We start from the raw sequence: 15,983 nt of genomic DNA, 5'->3' as shown, positions 1-15,983 counted from the left end.
TTTGGATTAGATTTAGAGGTGCTTTTTTTTTTTCCTTTTTATTTGACAAGACCTTTGGACCCCCCATTAATTAAATGTGAGCTGAATGGTATCCTATTAATTTTGTAGTGCATGCATGCAATCTTGCCATGTATATGCTTGCCAGCTGCTACGTCGCTACCATCCCCAAGTTCATCTCTCTTTCCAATTCCAATCAATGCTGTATTATTAACCTAGGTTAGTTTGGATTATAAGTTATTTGAGATATTTTGACAGTAGCACTTTTTGTGATGTGATGTATGTGAGATAAAAAGGTGTATTGAAAATTGTAATGATGATATAAAAAAATATATTTGAAAAAATAATCAGCTGTCCAAACAAATAATTGTTGATTTGGTTACTGTAATTCTTCCAAGAGGAAGGAGGAGGGGAGGAAGAGGGAGTCGCGAGAATCAAATTAGAGATTTTATGGTTACTTAGCTAACATATTATTCTTATTAGTTCGGTCATTGATATTTTTTGCGAGTCAAAAAAATCCTATGCATATTAGATTACAGAATCCTCTACTATATAACATAGGCCGGTTCTCTCTCTTTTTTTTTTTTTTTTTTTCCTGATGCAGGGATATCCAGGCTTTCAGCCCGACTAATTTCCTGCGGTCCGAGAGGAGAGGTCCACTCTTACAGAACACAATATTCCCGGAACTCGAACCTGGGTCGGCAGCCTTAAGGAAGAACTGGCCGGTTCTTGATTGCTATAGATTTTACAAAAATAATAATAACAATAATAATTGGAATTAGTAAAAAAAACACTCTTGAATAGTGCCTAGACTTTGGTTTTTTGGCTTATTAAACATTGAAGCACAAAACTAAATGAAATCACAGAAAAACTCTGCTTACATCTAGGTTAATAATTAATCAAACGAGAATGCCCTCACATACAGTCCTACTTGTTCATAGTCAAATTACGTACTAAACTCTTTTTAGAACATGATGGTCTTTTTGCAAACACTTTACAGGTGGTGGTGGTGTTAGCAGTACTGCTATGAAAAATCTTTAAGTCGAACCCATCCTGTTGAGTCTTGATCCATTAGCTTAGCTGGTAAAAGACACACATCAAGGACGACACAAGTCCTTTAAATTTCTAAAAAATTGATATGACTATAATAATGATACATGTCCACAGCGACCCCTTGTTTCCAAATTTGATACAGTCCAAGCTGCCGTACGTTCACCTAATCTTGCAATGATTTAACAAATTTTGTTTAGCTGGATACAGATGGAAAATTAAACAAAATAATTAAAAAAAAAAAAGTAGCATTTGTTGATTTGAAAGCATGCAGATAAGGGTCTACAAGATTTGACTTGTTTGAACAATCCAATCCATTAACCTTCAATGTTTGTTTCCCACACTCGGTTTTATAGCTTTCCTACTGGTAGGAAGATCATCATGCTCAACGATTAAAATGTGCACTCATCCTCAGCCGCCACCGGCACGTCGGAATTAAGATTGTGACTTATCCAAATTAATTAGATTTGACTTTTTTATTCTCTGAATTGTGGGTAGATTTCAGTAGTAAAAAATATTTTAATCTTTTTTGCCTTTTTCTCGGGAAGCCATAGCTCATCTTAAAAAACGGTCTCGCTTGAATTGTTGTTATTTTTTAGATTTTTTATTAAAAACATATATATTATAATTATTTAATATATATAAAATAAAAATTGTTTAGAAAATATAGTCGCATAAACGTAAAAAAATTTTAATAGAAAACTTCAATCCAAGCAAGAATAATTTTGATCCCTGAGAATGGAAACCGTATCAATACGCAAACGTGAAAAAGTGACGTTTACCTTATCAAACATTATAGACTTCAACATCCAATTCGAAAGAATTTGTCAAAGTGCTGATCGACAAATTATTTAAGGAAAAATAAAAGAACAGAAAAAGGGGGGGGGGGGGGGGGGGGGGAAACAACCGCCTGCAGTAACCTTAGCTTAGTACAATAATCTATCATGAAATTTGTCTCTGAAAGTCTGTTCTCCTTGTCATAGTACAATATGTGTTTTCTGAAATTTAGAATATGTGGAAGAGTTTTCATCACTGTAAATTTCAAAACGTATACACCGATGGGTGAGTTGTCAGTTAAAAAAAACAAAAAGATGAGTCGCCATTTATAATCTACTTTAAATCGTTTGCATACATTTCCTCCCTTTGACGTACAGTACAGCTCCGTTCGGATTTATGCATTTAAGGATGCTTTAAAAATATTTTACTATATCATTCTAATCGAAAGTGTGTGCATGAAAAAAATATATATACAACATTTTTAATCCAATTTTTTTTTCTTTAGAAATTTTCCATCCAAATGCAGAATTCTCATGTACGATAGATGCATCCTTTCTAGAAATGCATTCAATTTCCTCCTCTTTCTTTAAAAAAAAAAAAAGAAAAATATTTGTTATGACGTTGTTAATGTGCTAGTAACAATAATCATCCACCACCAAATTAACACTTCGGATTAAATAAGCATTTGGCATGTTTTGTAGAACGATTTTATAGAAAAAGAATCAATTCTGATTCTAGCAGAGTACAATTATCTTCCAACCACTTTGCAATTTCATCTATTAAATGATTTCCCTCGCACAGTTAGTTGTTTTACCAAGTCCATACCTCTTTGTCAGTGTTTATGCTATTTAGTATGCGCCAACTTTGATGCAGAGTCCCAAGTCCTGACCAATTAATACGACCAAAGCAACTTCATCACTATTAAATACTCCCTTCATTCCAAATATTGTTTGTAGTATTTTGGGATTCTAACTTTTTAATAATGATAGTTTGACGATGAAGTTAGTGAATTTTTTTTTTCAAAATTATTCGTTAATATTTAAATTTAATATAAAGCTAGGGATAATATTAACAAAGTCAAAGTTATGCTCATGCTATTTAGTTAATGTTGCAATCTTCTCATTAGTATATTTATGGCCCTTTTAATTTCAATTTTGTTATATATCTAGTTAGTAGACATCAATGTAGAGCTATTACCTTGTAATTTACTCACATTACTTCTCTAGAGCTTTAGTATATATCCTCTATTTTCATTTATTAACTTGTTGTGATGTTTTTATATCATCTCAAAATTACATCTAAAATAATTGACTAAATATGTTAGTATTTAGAAAAAATTTTGACATTTTCATGTATACAATTTGCTAAATTCGGTTCTGTGTGAATTAGCTGTTTTTGGGAATTTTTTTAAAAAATTTACTGTAGTAATATATATATAAAACTTTTCCTGCAAATATTTTTTATATTGTTTTTTGGAGATGTTTTTGAGGATGTTTTGAGATGTATTTTGAGATATTTTTTAGAATTTAAAATTTTTTGGGTATATATTTTTTTAATGGGATAATTTCAGAAACCTCCCTTGAGGTTTATGACAGTCTCACTCTCCTCCCCTATGGTTTCAAAAATATCACAAACCTCCCTTGAGGTTTAGGATTTTGTAACAAAATCAGCCCATGATGTCAAAAGTGAACATAAAAAAGTGTTTTCAGAAAAGAGAGGGAATTTTGTTTCCATAAATGCCCCTGAGGTAAGTGTACAAGTTATATTAGTGAAATAATGAAAATTAATAAAAAATCAAAAATAAATTAGAAAAAAGGGATAATTTCAGATACAATATGTTATTCATCAATAATATTATATTAAAAGCTTTTACTAGATGGTTATTTGTTCCAATTGCATATTAAATCAACCATTAATGCTATGAGAGTGCATTAAATATTTAGTAGAGAGGTAGTTTACTTCAATAAGTAGCATGTATATAAATACTTAGTGAATGTACAATCTGGTTGAAATAATATACACCATGTTATCGACATGCATAGAAATTGTTGAACATGAAGTTATTTGTTCACATGCATATTGCAATTAGTCATCACAGCAATATGCAAAGTGTAATGGTATGTATACATTTGGAATGGTTATTGGTGCTTTGATCCACTTGTGCATCTTCTTGCAAGCTGCAGTGGATATGTAATTTTATCTACATGACTAATACTAATTTGCCTATAAACACCTTACACGGGAGTGATCTATGAGGTACAATCAGTTTACAAATATATACATTATGTTAGATATTAGTTACTTGACTGTATATACCTATAAAAGGTAGTGTAATGGTACGCATAAATTTGGAATGGTTAGGCGTAAAAAAAATGTACATCATGTTAGGTGTCAGTTATTTGACTATGTATACATGTAAAAGGGAGATTAGATATAGCGTAGAAAAAATTAATTACGTGAGTTGGAATGTATTTGTCATGATAATCACGAAATATTAGCTGACTTGTGAAGGTATTTAAGTCTTTTTTGCCATAATGATGTAAGAAATGAGACCTAAATTCTGACAGGAGAGGTTTGTGATATTTTTGAAACTACAAGGGAGGAGAGTGAGACTGTCAGAAACCTCAAGGGAAGTATCTGAAATTATCCCTTTTTTAATTTACACCACTTATCACCCACCACTACTCCCTTCTCTATTCTCTTTCTCCCACTTTCTCCTTCTCCTTCTTCTTCCTTCCCTACCTCCCAGACCCACTGTTCACTGTTGACGCGACCTTTTTGGAAGGGAAAGGAGTGGAAAGAAAAGGAAAAGGAGGAGGAGGAAAGAAAGAGAGAGAGAAAGAAAGAGAGAGAAGGATAGAGGTGGTGGTGGTGGTGAGTAACGGTGGGAGGAAGAAGAAAAGGTAATAGGATTTATTTGTTTACTTAATATTATTATTTTGTATATTTTATAAGTTGTATTTGAAATATAAAATAGTGTTTTTGGTGACATTTTTGAAATATATAATTGTAGTATTATCCATGAAAAACACTTGAATTCGAACAAAGCCTTTATTTTAATATTATGTTGCTCTTATCCTTGTAAAAGTTGACTTCATTAAAATGAATGAAAAATCTTGGAGCTTTTAAATTGTGAAATTGAATCATATATGTACATTGAACTTTACATAGTGTGAAACCTATAAAATAATGTTTGAAATTTGTATTTGCGCATGAACGAAATAACATAGAAAGTGCCCCCAATAAAGAAATTTTCTGGCTTCGCTACTGCTGCATGGAGATTGGAGACAAAGATTGCTCCATTCCATATGATATACCAAGATTCTGCAGCTTTTACTTGCCCGTGGCTTTTCGAGAATGCATGGTCCGATATTACATAGATTGGTACAGAAACAAAGAAAATAAAGAATTAGCTACAAAAGTGGTACTTTACTAAAAGAATTAGCTACAGAAACAAAGTGGTACTTTACTCTGAATGCTTCAGGTAACCAATAGAAAATAAAGAATTAAAGAATTACAAAACTTTAAACTGATAAGAGCACTAGTACTAAATTTCTTTTCCTATGAGGACTTATTGATAGCACATTCTGGGGGGAAGCCTTGTGGAAAGCGCTTTAAATCAGTGCAATAGTTGTAAATCATATAATTCTTCTGCACCCACTTGAGCCTTTCTTGGCTGCTGGCATCCAACTCTTGATTCAGCCATGCATTGTTTGAAGGAGTGTTTGAATTGCATGAAGATTTTCCAGACGACCAAATACAAGCATGTTCATTGAAGTTTCTGTAGGAGGCAGTGAATGGAGCTTTAGACCAGTCCGCTTTAACAAGTCCACCTCTTGTTGCCCAGTCATCTGCATTCCACAAGCTTGAATATATCCTCATCGGTTGGCTCTTTGGGTATGGAACACCAAGAGACTCAGGATTCTTGTATTCCCTGATAGGTGTGCCATCCACGGAAAATCTGGAGGGAAAAAAAAAACCCAAAAGTTGTCGTGTTAGAAAAGGTTGCACACGAATTTGCTCAATCGAATGGCAGGAATTGTTCTGATTCTTGTTCTGTAAACTTACATGATGCGTCGTGGATTCCAAAGGACGGAATAGGTGTGAAAATCTGCAGTTGGGTCGAACCAGAGGTAGAATTGCTGCTCTCTGTTTCCCTTGCCTTGGCTGTATACATTTGTGTGAAGAATATAAGGGTCACCACTAAGGTTTCCCAAGAACTCGAAGTCTATTTCATCATGAGTCGGGCCTTGAGATGACAACTGCAAAATACCACTTAAATTATTAGCATTTTAATCTAATAGAGTGCCTGAAGAAGTATATATTATGAGGACCATATGCATGGCAGAAAAAATGTACTAGATAGCTACTTACGTAATAGGCTGTGACAGTGCCAGCAGAATTTCCAGCGACAAGTTTTGAGTTGCATGTCGATTTTGCCAAATAGGTACTCTTTTTTAGATTGGAAACCAGAGCCAGATGTTTTATCAAGCGAGAGAGTGAGAAGTCCACCATTGTTGAGTATCTTTGCCCGGCCATCGCCACCCCATGTGATGTCGACTTCTTGATAGAAGTTGCGAGCGGATGCAAGTACTACAAAAGTGCTTCCTATGAAGGATGTAAGAAATATTCTTACAAGACTAGATGAACAAGAAGAATAAGCCATTTTGAAAATTTTGAAGAAAGGGTTTTTTTCCCTCTTTAGTGACTGAGACAGGTAATTTTGTGTTGTGGGATGATTTGAAGACTGCTACCAATTAGAGTATTTATAGGGAGGCATTAGGATTCAGGAAGAGCTGAGGAAGGTTCAGCAGAGGCAAGTTGTTGGGGTAAAAGTTGTTGAACGAGTGGGTGATCACTTGATCCCATGGTAACTTTTCTAGCTGTACCCAGATGGCTAATAGAAGCAAGTGGTTGTGATTTGTGACAATTGACATAAGAGAATGGTGAAAATGTCCAGCTAGCTAACAACAGCCCAAACCTGGACCTTGCTGTATATTAATAACACGCGGTTCTGGTTCTTGCCTTCTTGGTGATCTGATAGGGATTAGTCTACTGGTTCACAAACTACTTACTAGTCATATGAATAAACACAAAGTACAAAGAAACAAATCAAGGTGAACTCGTGGGTTTTTCTTTTTTTGGGGTTATCTTGGATCCCTGCAACCCCACTCCAATTATTTTGTTTATCCTCTTGGCACACAGTTCACCTTTTCCAGCGTCAAATGAGATGGACCAATATTAGACCCTGACACTGAAAGGATGAAAATTCAAGAAGGGATTGTTAAACCACTAAGGTTTGTTGGATAGTATTGAAATGATAACCATGACGATACAAAAGGATTGCCAAAGGTTGAAGATATCAGATTGGTTAAATTGGTAATTAAGGTTGTTCTTATACTTCTTCAAGCACGTATTTAATTCAATCATCAGTCAACTCCAGAATTCCAGATTTGCTAGGTAAACACATAAAATTTACATATAGAATTAAATAAACATATCAGGTGCTTAAAACAATACCATAGGCGAGGCGAGGGCTTAGACAACTAGTGGATCTCAATGGATTTTGAGTTACACTCTCAATCACTTTCCAATTAGTTCATCCATAAATTCGCTTTCCAGTTGGGTGTGCTGTTGTACGTATCTAGCTTGGAAATAGATTATTTTCATTTTCATTTCAATGCGCAACACTTGAGGGCTAGAAATTCCCGTTTGGATGAGCTGTTTTTGGGGGTATTTTTGAAAAACTTTATTGTAGCAGAGTTTTTATAGTATATTTTAGAAAATATTTTGGGATATTTAAGAGTAAAAGAATTTTTAGAATATATTTTGGGATATTTTTTAGATATTGAAAAAAAAATTAGACTACTTTTTAGAATATTTTTTAAAAATTTTAATAATTTTTAAAAAACTCTTGAATCCAAACAGAGCTGCCCTTCACCCCGTTTGAAAGCCCAGGCCCATTTGAAAAATGAAGTACAAAATGAACACTTTTCTAGTAATAAAAAGTCTAGGAGGGCTTTTTCTTTCTTTCTTTTTTTTTTTTTTTTAAGCAAAAGGCCCAAGAGGTAATCGCCTATTTTGATGTCATAATGAAATGATGTAGTCTATGTTGTAAGATAGTTAGATTAAAGTTATTAACATTCTCAATCATTTTAGATCTCAAGCATTCTTACTGGTTAATTACCATATATGATAATTCCATTATTAATATTTAAAACCTATTGCTGAAAAATTATTGAGTTGTCCTCTAAAATAAAAGGAAAATCGTTCAAAACATCCATCACATTTTACAAAATGACTTTTTTCATCATCACATTTAAAAGTGTAATTTTACGTGTTTTACAAATTCATGTTATTCAAATTTGGTCCCTACCTAAATTTTTTTAAAACATGATAAACCTACACTTACTCTATAATAAGGCGAGGGGGACCTAAAAAGACCCAAGGAGAATTCGAAAGGGATTGAACCACCACCGACTCTCAATAAATGCCTACGTATCCGCTGACGGCATTTTCAAGAAAGTCTAGATTTTTAAAATATAAGTAAGGGGATTTGATCCCTTGATCTAGATCCAATTAGAGTTTTAAAACTCTTTTGGTGGTCAACTATTCCTACCTAAGTTTTTGACTAGTTTTTAATCAGATTTCACCACGTGCCTTGCACGTGATCATTTTTTAAAGACAAAACTGTCAATCATATTTTACATAATCCGATCCATAGTCTTTCATATTTTTTGTTTCTTACATTTCACAAAATGAATTTTTTCATTCCTCACATTTCATAAAATGAATTTTTTCATAACTCATTGATCATATATACTAATGGCTTTTTTTTAAAAAAAAATTCATATATATATATATATATATATCTATTTGATTTCACCTGAAAAGTATAAATAACATATAGTATATCTTTATTTGATTTCAGCTATAACTACAATTGGCTTATTCAAGTGAAATCAAATAGAGATATATTACATAATATTTATATTGTTCAGTTGAAATCAATTAGACATATATATGAGTTTTTAAAAATAAGAAAAAACTACTTGTACATATGATCAATGAGGGATGAAATTTTTTATTTTGCAGAATATGAGAGATGAAAAAATTTATTTGTGAAATGTATGGAACGAAAAATTTATTTTGTGAAATGTGAGAAGTTATGAATCAGATTATGTGAAATGCGATTTGACAATTTTGCTCCTAAATAATGACCACGTGCGAAGCACGTGGTGAATTTCAACAAAAAAAAATTAATCAAAAATTTAGATAGAAACCAAATTTAACTAATGTATAAATAGCATGTACAGTACTAGCATTTAGTCAGAAACCTAGATCACGTACTATAAATGTATTAGCATGTATATATCTATTTGATTTCACCTGAATAGTACATAATAGCACATAATATATCTTTATTTAATTTCACCTATAATTAGAATTAGTTTGTTCAGGTGAAATCAAATAGATATATATATGAGTTTTTAAAAAAAGAAAAAACTATTCATACATATGATCAATGAGGAATGAAAATTTTCATTTTGCAAAATGTGAAGAGCAAAAAAATTTATTTTGTAAAATGTAAGGGACGAAAAAATTCATTTTGTGAAATGTAAGAGATTACAGATCACATTATGTGAAATGCAATTTAACAATTTTGTGCTTACAAAATAATCACGTGCAAGGCACATGATGAATTTTGACAAAAAACCAGTCAAAAACCTAGTTTGGGGTCAAATCTGAATAATGTGAACTTATAAGGGATATAATATTACATTTTTAAAAGTAAGTAACCAACAAAAACTATTTTATAGATGGTTTCCCTCATACAGTTGTTTTACTAAGTCCATGCCTCTTTGTCAGTGTTTATGCTATTTAGTGTGCATCAACTCTGATGCAGAGTCCCAAGTCCGAACCGATTAATACTACCACTTTATAAAGACAGCAACTTATAACACTATTAAATGGCAGGAAAATTATTATAGCACTGAGAAAGAACGAATGCTGCTGCTCCATTCGATATATAATTTAACAAAGATTCTGCAGTTTTTAATTGCCCGTGGCTTTTCGAGAATGCATGGTTGGATATTACATAAAATGGCTCTGTATGAGCTGTTCCACTTCTTTGACTGACTTATTCTTAGTCAAAAATAAATCTCAACATGCAACAGAGTTCTTACTTCTTACTCCAAAAATTTAGAAATTTCTTTTCATTACCAAAAGAATTAGCTACAGAAACAAAGTGGTACTTTACTCTGAATGGTTCAGGTAACCAATAGGAAATAAAGAATTAAAGAATTACAAAACTTTAAACTGATAAGAGCACTAGTACTAAATTTCTTTTCCTATGAGGACTTATTGATAGCACATTCTGGGGGGAAGCCTTGAGGAAAGCGCTTTAAATCAGTGCAATAGTTGTAAATCATATAATTCTTCTGCACCCACTTGAGCCTTTCTTGGCTAGTTGCATCCAACTCTTGATTCAGCCATGCATTGTTTGAAGGAGTGTTTGAATTGCATGAAGATTTTCCAGACGACCAAATACAAGCATGTTCATTGAAGTTTCTGTAGGAGGCAGTGAATGGAGCTTTAGACCAGTCCGCTTTAACAAGTCCACCTCTTGTTGCCCAGTCATCTGCATTCCACAAGCTTGAATATATCCTCATCGGTTGGCTCTTTGGGTATGGAACACCAAGAGACTCAGGATTCTTGTATTCCCTGATAGGTGTGCCATCCACGGAAAATCTGGAGGGAAAAAAAAAACCCAAAAGTTGTCGTGTTAGAAAAGGTTGCACACGAATTTGCTCAATCGAATGGCAGGAATTGTTCTGATTCTTGTTCTGTAAACTTACATGATGCGCCGTGGATTCCAAAGGATGGAATAGGTGTGAAAATCTGCAGTTGGGTCGAACCAGAGGTAGAATTGCTGCTCTCTGTTTCCCTTGCCTTGGCTGTACACATTTGTGTGAAGAATATAAGGGTCACCACTAAGGTTTCCCAAAAATTCGAAGTCTATTTCATCATGAGTCGGGCCTTGAGATGACAACTGCAAAATACCACCCAAATTATTAGCATTTTAATCTAATAGAGTACCTGAAGAAGTATATATTATGAGGACCATATGCATGGCAGAAAATATGTACTAGATAGCTACTTACGTAATAGGCTGTGACAGTGCCAGCAGAATTTCCAGCGACAAGTTTGAGTTGCATGTCGATTTTGCCAAATAGGTACTCTCTTTTAGATTGGAAGCCAGAGCCAGAGGTTTTATCAAGTGAGAGAGTGAGAAGTCCACCATTGTTGAGTATCTTTGCCCGGCCATCGCCACCCCAAGTAATGTCGACATCTTGATAGAAGTTGCTAGCGGATGCAAGTACTACAAAAGTGCTTCCTATAAAGGATGTAAGCAATATTCTTACCAGACTAGATGAACAAGAAGAATAAGCCATTTTGAAAAATTTGAAGTAAGGGGTTTTTTTTTCCCTCTTTAGTGACTGAGATAGGTAATTTTGTGTTTTGGGATGATTTGAAGATTGCTGCCAAGTAGAGTATTTATAGGGAGGCATTAGGACTCAGGAAGAGCTGAGGAAGGTTCAGCAGAGGAGGCAAGTTGTGGGGGTAAAAGTGGTTGAACAAGTGGGTGATCACTTGATAACATTTTTAGCTGTACCCAGATGGCTAATAGAAGCAAGTGGTTGTGATCTGTGACAATTGACATAAGAAAAATGCCCAGCTAGCTAACAACAGCCCAGACCTGGACCTGGACCCTGTTGTATATTTATAACACGCGGTTCTGGTTCTTGGTGATCTCACAGGGATTAATCTACTGGTTCCCTAACTACTTATACCAGTCATATGAATAAAACACAAAGTACAAAGAAACAAATCAAGGTGAACTCGTGGGTTTTTTTTTTTTTTGGGGTTATCTTGGATCCGTACAACCCTACTCCAATTATTTTGTTTATCCTTCTGGTACACCTTTTCCAGCGTCAAATGAGATGGACCAATATTAGACCCTGACACTGAAAGGACAACAAATTAAGAAGGGATTGTTAAACCACTAAGGTTTGTTGGATGGTATTGAAATGATAACCATGACGGATACAAAAGGATAACCAAGGGTTGAAGATATCAGCTTAGCTGGTAAAAAGTAAAAAAAAAAATTATTATGCTCATTACACTTCGGAGCTAAGAATTCTACGCAATGATGTCTATGATGACCTTCAACCCATTTGAAAGCCCAGGCCCATTTGAGAAAAGTGGTAGTAAAATCCAATACTTTTGAGGACTAAAAGGTCAAAGAGGTAATCGCCTATTTTGATGTCAAAATGAAATGATGTAATATTTTGTAAAATAGTTAGATTAAGTTATTAACATTTTTAACCACTAGTGTTAGTCCAGTAATTAAAGGAAGACTCATAGAGTGATTCCGGATTCGAATCTTGTGTCTGACAGTTAAAGGTAAAAAAATGTAGCGAGCAGTGAAAAGGTAAAATTTTTTTAATCATTTTAGGTCTCAAGCATTCTTGTCGGTTAGTTACCGTATATGGTAATTCCGTTATTAATATTTAACACCTATTGCTGAAAAATTATTGAGGAATATTGTACTCTAAAATAAATGTAGCCGAAGAAGTGAACTAGCGAGCTGGTGCCCTTAGAACAAGGAGCTTTAACCGCAAATGTATGGGTGAAAATTGCAATAGAAATGGAAAATCAACGGAGCCAGTGTGGGGAGTAGCAATTATAGAGAAGGCTAATTCTCAAACATAGAAACTCATACCACAAGATTAAAAAGAATCAGAAATACTATATATGTATTACTGGTAATAACTGAAGGCTAAGAAATGGAGAGGTACGAGAAACATGGTCATGCAAAGACGACAATTCTTCACATTTTCTTCATCAGTAACAACCCCAAAATGAAATGGCATATCCATCAAGAAACTACTCTTACCCAACTAGGTCAAGCTCAAGGTCATCTATTCATTATCTTATACTTCTTGCCTTCGCTGCTGTTCTTGTCTTCAAGGTCCATTTCCAAATTATTCTTTGGAGACTCATTTACTTTCTCTGTTTTTCTTTTTTTATTTTAAATTGATGGCAATTGTGTAGATTTATGCATGCATATGTCTACAATAATCTTAATTCTGGGCTGAATTCATCTGAGCAGGTGGACGTCCTGATATCCCAATCGATCTTTGCAGCTCGCCGGAGAGCAAGCACGTCAAGGAATTTTGTAAGGCCAACCTATCGCCGCGCATCCAGGTACATCAAGTCTTATGGCCGAGGAGCCTCTGCTAGGCCTCATTATCTTTTTTTTTTTTTTTTTTTTATTTATCGGACATGATAGACCTATATTACTCTATACTAAAGGGAAAGGGGATCCCGAAGAGGTTCAAGAACAACCCAAAGGAAACTGAACCACCACCAGTTTAAACGGTTGCCTACGTACCTGCTGACGACATTTTTAGGAAAGTCTGAATTTTTAAAATGTAGGCAAAGAGATTTGATCCATTGACCTACATTCAAGTAGAGATTTAAAACTTTCTTGGTTCTGCTAGGCCTTATTGTGTTCAATTTTTGATACTCAATTCTGCCAATCTAAATTTTGTAAGATTCTTGGATACGTAATTGTTTCAGTTATTCTGGTATAATTGCGAAAAATATGGTTTAGGAAAACAATGTAGAATCTTGGTACTAGATTTCTATAAGGTTTCGGATGAACTTTGTTTTGGATTGCCAAAGAAAAAAGAAAAGAAAAACAATGAAAAATGAGAGAATATCTATATGTCAAGTATCTCCAATCCTTACTTTTTAAAGAAGTTGTGCGGTATTCAAAAATTTAATGCATAAATTCATATGTAGTCTTTGAAGTTTGGCCCGCGCATCAGGATTTACAAGCCATGCAAGCCCTTGAATTGAATTGTGCTTATCATACCATGATTGGAATGGTTAAATTGCATTCTTGTTGGGCAGCTCGATCACAGGCTTCACAAATGGTACCTTCAACCGAAACTTTGTCCTCTCATGGGGTGAAGAACGGGGAAAGATCCTGGAACATGGTGAGCTTCTTACCTTATCCCTTGACAGAAAGTCTGGCTCAGGGTTTGAATCAAAGAAGGAATATCTATTTGCAAAGATTGATATGCAAATAAAGCTTGTCCCTGGAAATTCTGCTGGCACCGTCACTACCTACTATGTAAGGCTTAATGAGGAAGTGTTTTAATTAGCTTTGATTTCCTGTATCATTGGATAGCACTAGTTGACTAACAACCTGCATAAAATATGGCAGTTGTCATCAGAAGGGTCAGCCCATGATGAAATTGACTTTGAATTTTTGGGCAATTCAACTGGTAATCCTTACACTCTTCACACCAATGTTTTTAGCCAAGGCAAAGGCGATAGAGAACAACAGTTCTTCTTGTGGTTTGATCCAACTGAAGATTTCCACACTTATTCCATTCTTTGGAATCCCAAATGCATTATGTAAGTCTAGTTTAATTAGCTCAACAATTCTCACTCCCAACTTCCAAATGCATTAATTATGAAGGTAAATTATTATTATTATTTTTTGGGTGTTAGCCTATCTGTGGATGGCAAACCTATCAGAGAATTCAAGAACATGGAATCAATTGGGGTTCCATACCTCAAAGGCCAGCCCATGAGAATATATTCAAGTCTATGGAACGCAGATGAATGGGCTACGCAACATGGACTAGTCAAGACCGACTGGAGCCTAGCTCCCTTTACAGCTTCTTACAGAAATTTCAGTGCCGAAGCTTGCATTTGGTCTCCAAGAACTAGAAAATCTTCTTGTGAATCAACAGATTCAGCAAAAAGCAATTCTTGGCTGACTGAAGAGTTAGATCCAAGAGCTCGGGAGAAAATGAAACAGCTGCAGCAGAAGTATATGGTGTACAATTACTGCGAAGATCCCTGGAGATTTCCACAGGGACCTGGTCCAGAATGCGGTAGCAAGAGCAAAATTAATAGGCAAAGCAATAACAACAACAACATTAACACCAATGCTAACAATAATGACAACATTATTGTTCCTAGGAAACCAAGGCGACCTAGACGTCGTTCACGGTCAAAGCGAGCGAATAAGGTCGCTCAAATTGATTGAATGTAATGTTGGCTTTGTAATTATTTGTGGAAAGCTTTGTAATCCGGTTTCAAGGTGTAGAATGTATGTTCTTTTTCCTTTCTGTGACGAGAAGGAAGAGTAGCAATTTCTGAGAAGGAAGAGTAGCAATTAGAAATTAGTTGAAGACAAATTTTGGGCTTTTTATTTATTTATTTATTTATTTTTTGGGAATTATATGTCTTGAGTTTGTTGCATAGTCTTTTTTGTATGTATGGAAGTTGTTGCTCCAGACTCCAAGTACACTCGGAATGTTCTTGAGGAATAGTAGCAAAAGCATAAACCAGGGGTTGTATTATATATTCCCCAAATTATGCATGCTATCTATTTTGGTACTTGAGTTGAGCATGAATCCCCTACAATTATATGGCTTGGTGACCATTATTTCTTGTAATAAGATGAAATGAGATTTTGTTTTTAAAATTTTTTTTGGTGTCAAATTGGATGTAGTGATACCAAAATTGGTTAGTTAGCCATGGCAGAAAACATTAAACAAGCTGTAGGTACATAATTAACATTCCATTTCCAATTCTTTACTATTAGACTACACTGTTGTAGCTTAGATTTTTCTTCCTAATGGATCGAGGTGCCACCTAACACACTTATCCTTCCATCCAGTTAAGCCTCTCCCAGATGCTGCAACTTATATACTGCTTTTTCTTCCGTGTTGACCTCTGAGACATGATCGATTATCCATTGTGCTGCCAACAGCAAGAGGTGGTTGGTAAATGTCCAAGTGGGACGGGAGGTCAAGAGTTCAACCCTTACTTTTTACTTTGTCATTTAATTATGAATTTCTTCGACGAAAAAATTCTGTCAATTCTTTTTCTCCTTAGATCAGGTTAGTGTAGGTTATACATATCATTAAAAAAAAAAATTATCCATTGTGCTAGTAAAACATTCCAGGTTGAAAAAATTTTCCTAGGAAAATCCAAACATGTAGCGACGTGTGGCTATGACAACTCACGTTGTGAATAGATTAATTCTTGTATGGAGCACATAATCATTC

General features: G+C 34.5%; 2 protein-coding genes and 1 pseudogene across 2 annotated transcripts; 1 reads left to right on the top strand and 2 right to left on the bottom strand.

Annotated features, from left to right (window-relative positions):
- Positions 1 to 5,289: 5,289 nt before the first annotated feature.
- Positions 5,290 to 6,547, bottom strand: LOC113695204 (xyloglucan endotransglucosylase protein 7-like; annotated as a pseudogene).
- Positions 6,548 to 10,025: 3,478 nt separating this feature from the next.
- Positions 10,026 to 11,363, bottom strand: LOC113694638 (probable xyloglucan endotransglucosylase/hydrolase protein 23). Its single transcript, XM_027213484.2, has 3 exons — positions 10,989 to 11,363; positions 10,683 to 10,876; positions 10,026 to 10,575 (listed from the first exon to the last, which is right to left on the bottom strand). The coding sequence occupies exons 1-3, from the start codon at positions 11,277 to 11,279 to the stop codon at positions 10,176 to 10,178; spliced, it is 885 nt and encodes a 294-aa protein (XP_027069285.1). The 5' UTR covers positions 11,280 to 11,363; the 3' UTR covers positions 10,026 to 10,175.
- A 1,311-nt stretch (positions 11,364 to 12,674) lies between these two features.
- On the top strand, positions 12,675 to 14,956 carry LOC113696339 (xyloglucan endotransglucosylase protein 7-like). The gene is made up of 5 exons (XM_072056002.1): positions 12,675 to 12,859; positions 12,943 to 13,095; positions 13,807 to 14,029; positions 14,123 to 14,316; positions 14,413 to 14,956. The coding sequence occupies exons 1-5, from the start codon at positions 12,675 to 12,677 to the stop codon at positions 14,954 to 14,956; spliced, it is 1,299 nt and encodes a 432-aa protein (XP_071912103.1).
- Positions 14,957 to 15,983: the final 1,027 nt, after the last annotated feature.

Source organism: Coffea arabica, chromosome 6e, assembly GCF_036785885.1.
Source record: "Coffea arabica cultivar ET-39 chromosome 6e, Coffea Arabica ET-39 HiFi, whole genome shotgun sequence".
Taxonomy (NCBI): Eukaryota; Viridiplantae; Streptophyta; class Magnoliopsida; order Gentianales; family Rubiaceae; genus Coffea; species Coffea arabica.
Note: the sequence above shows the minus strand (reverse complement) of the source record. Positions and strands in the feature narration are given on the sequence as shown.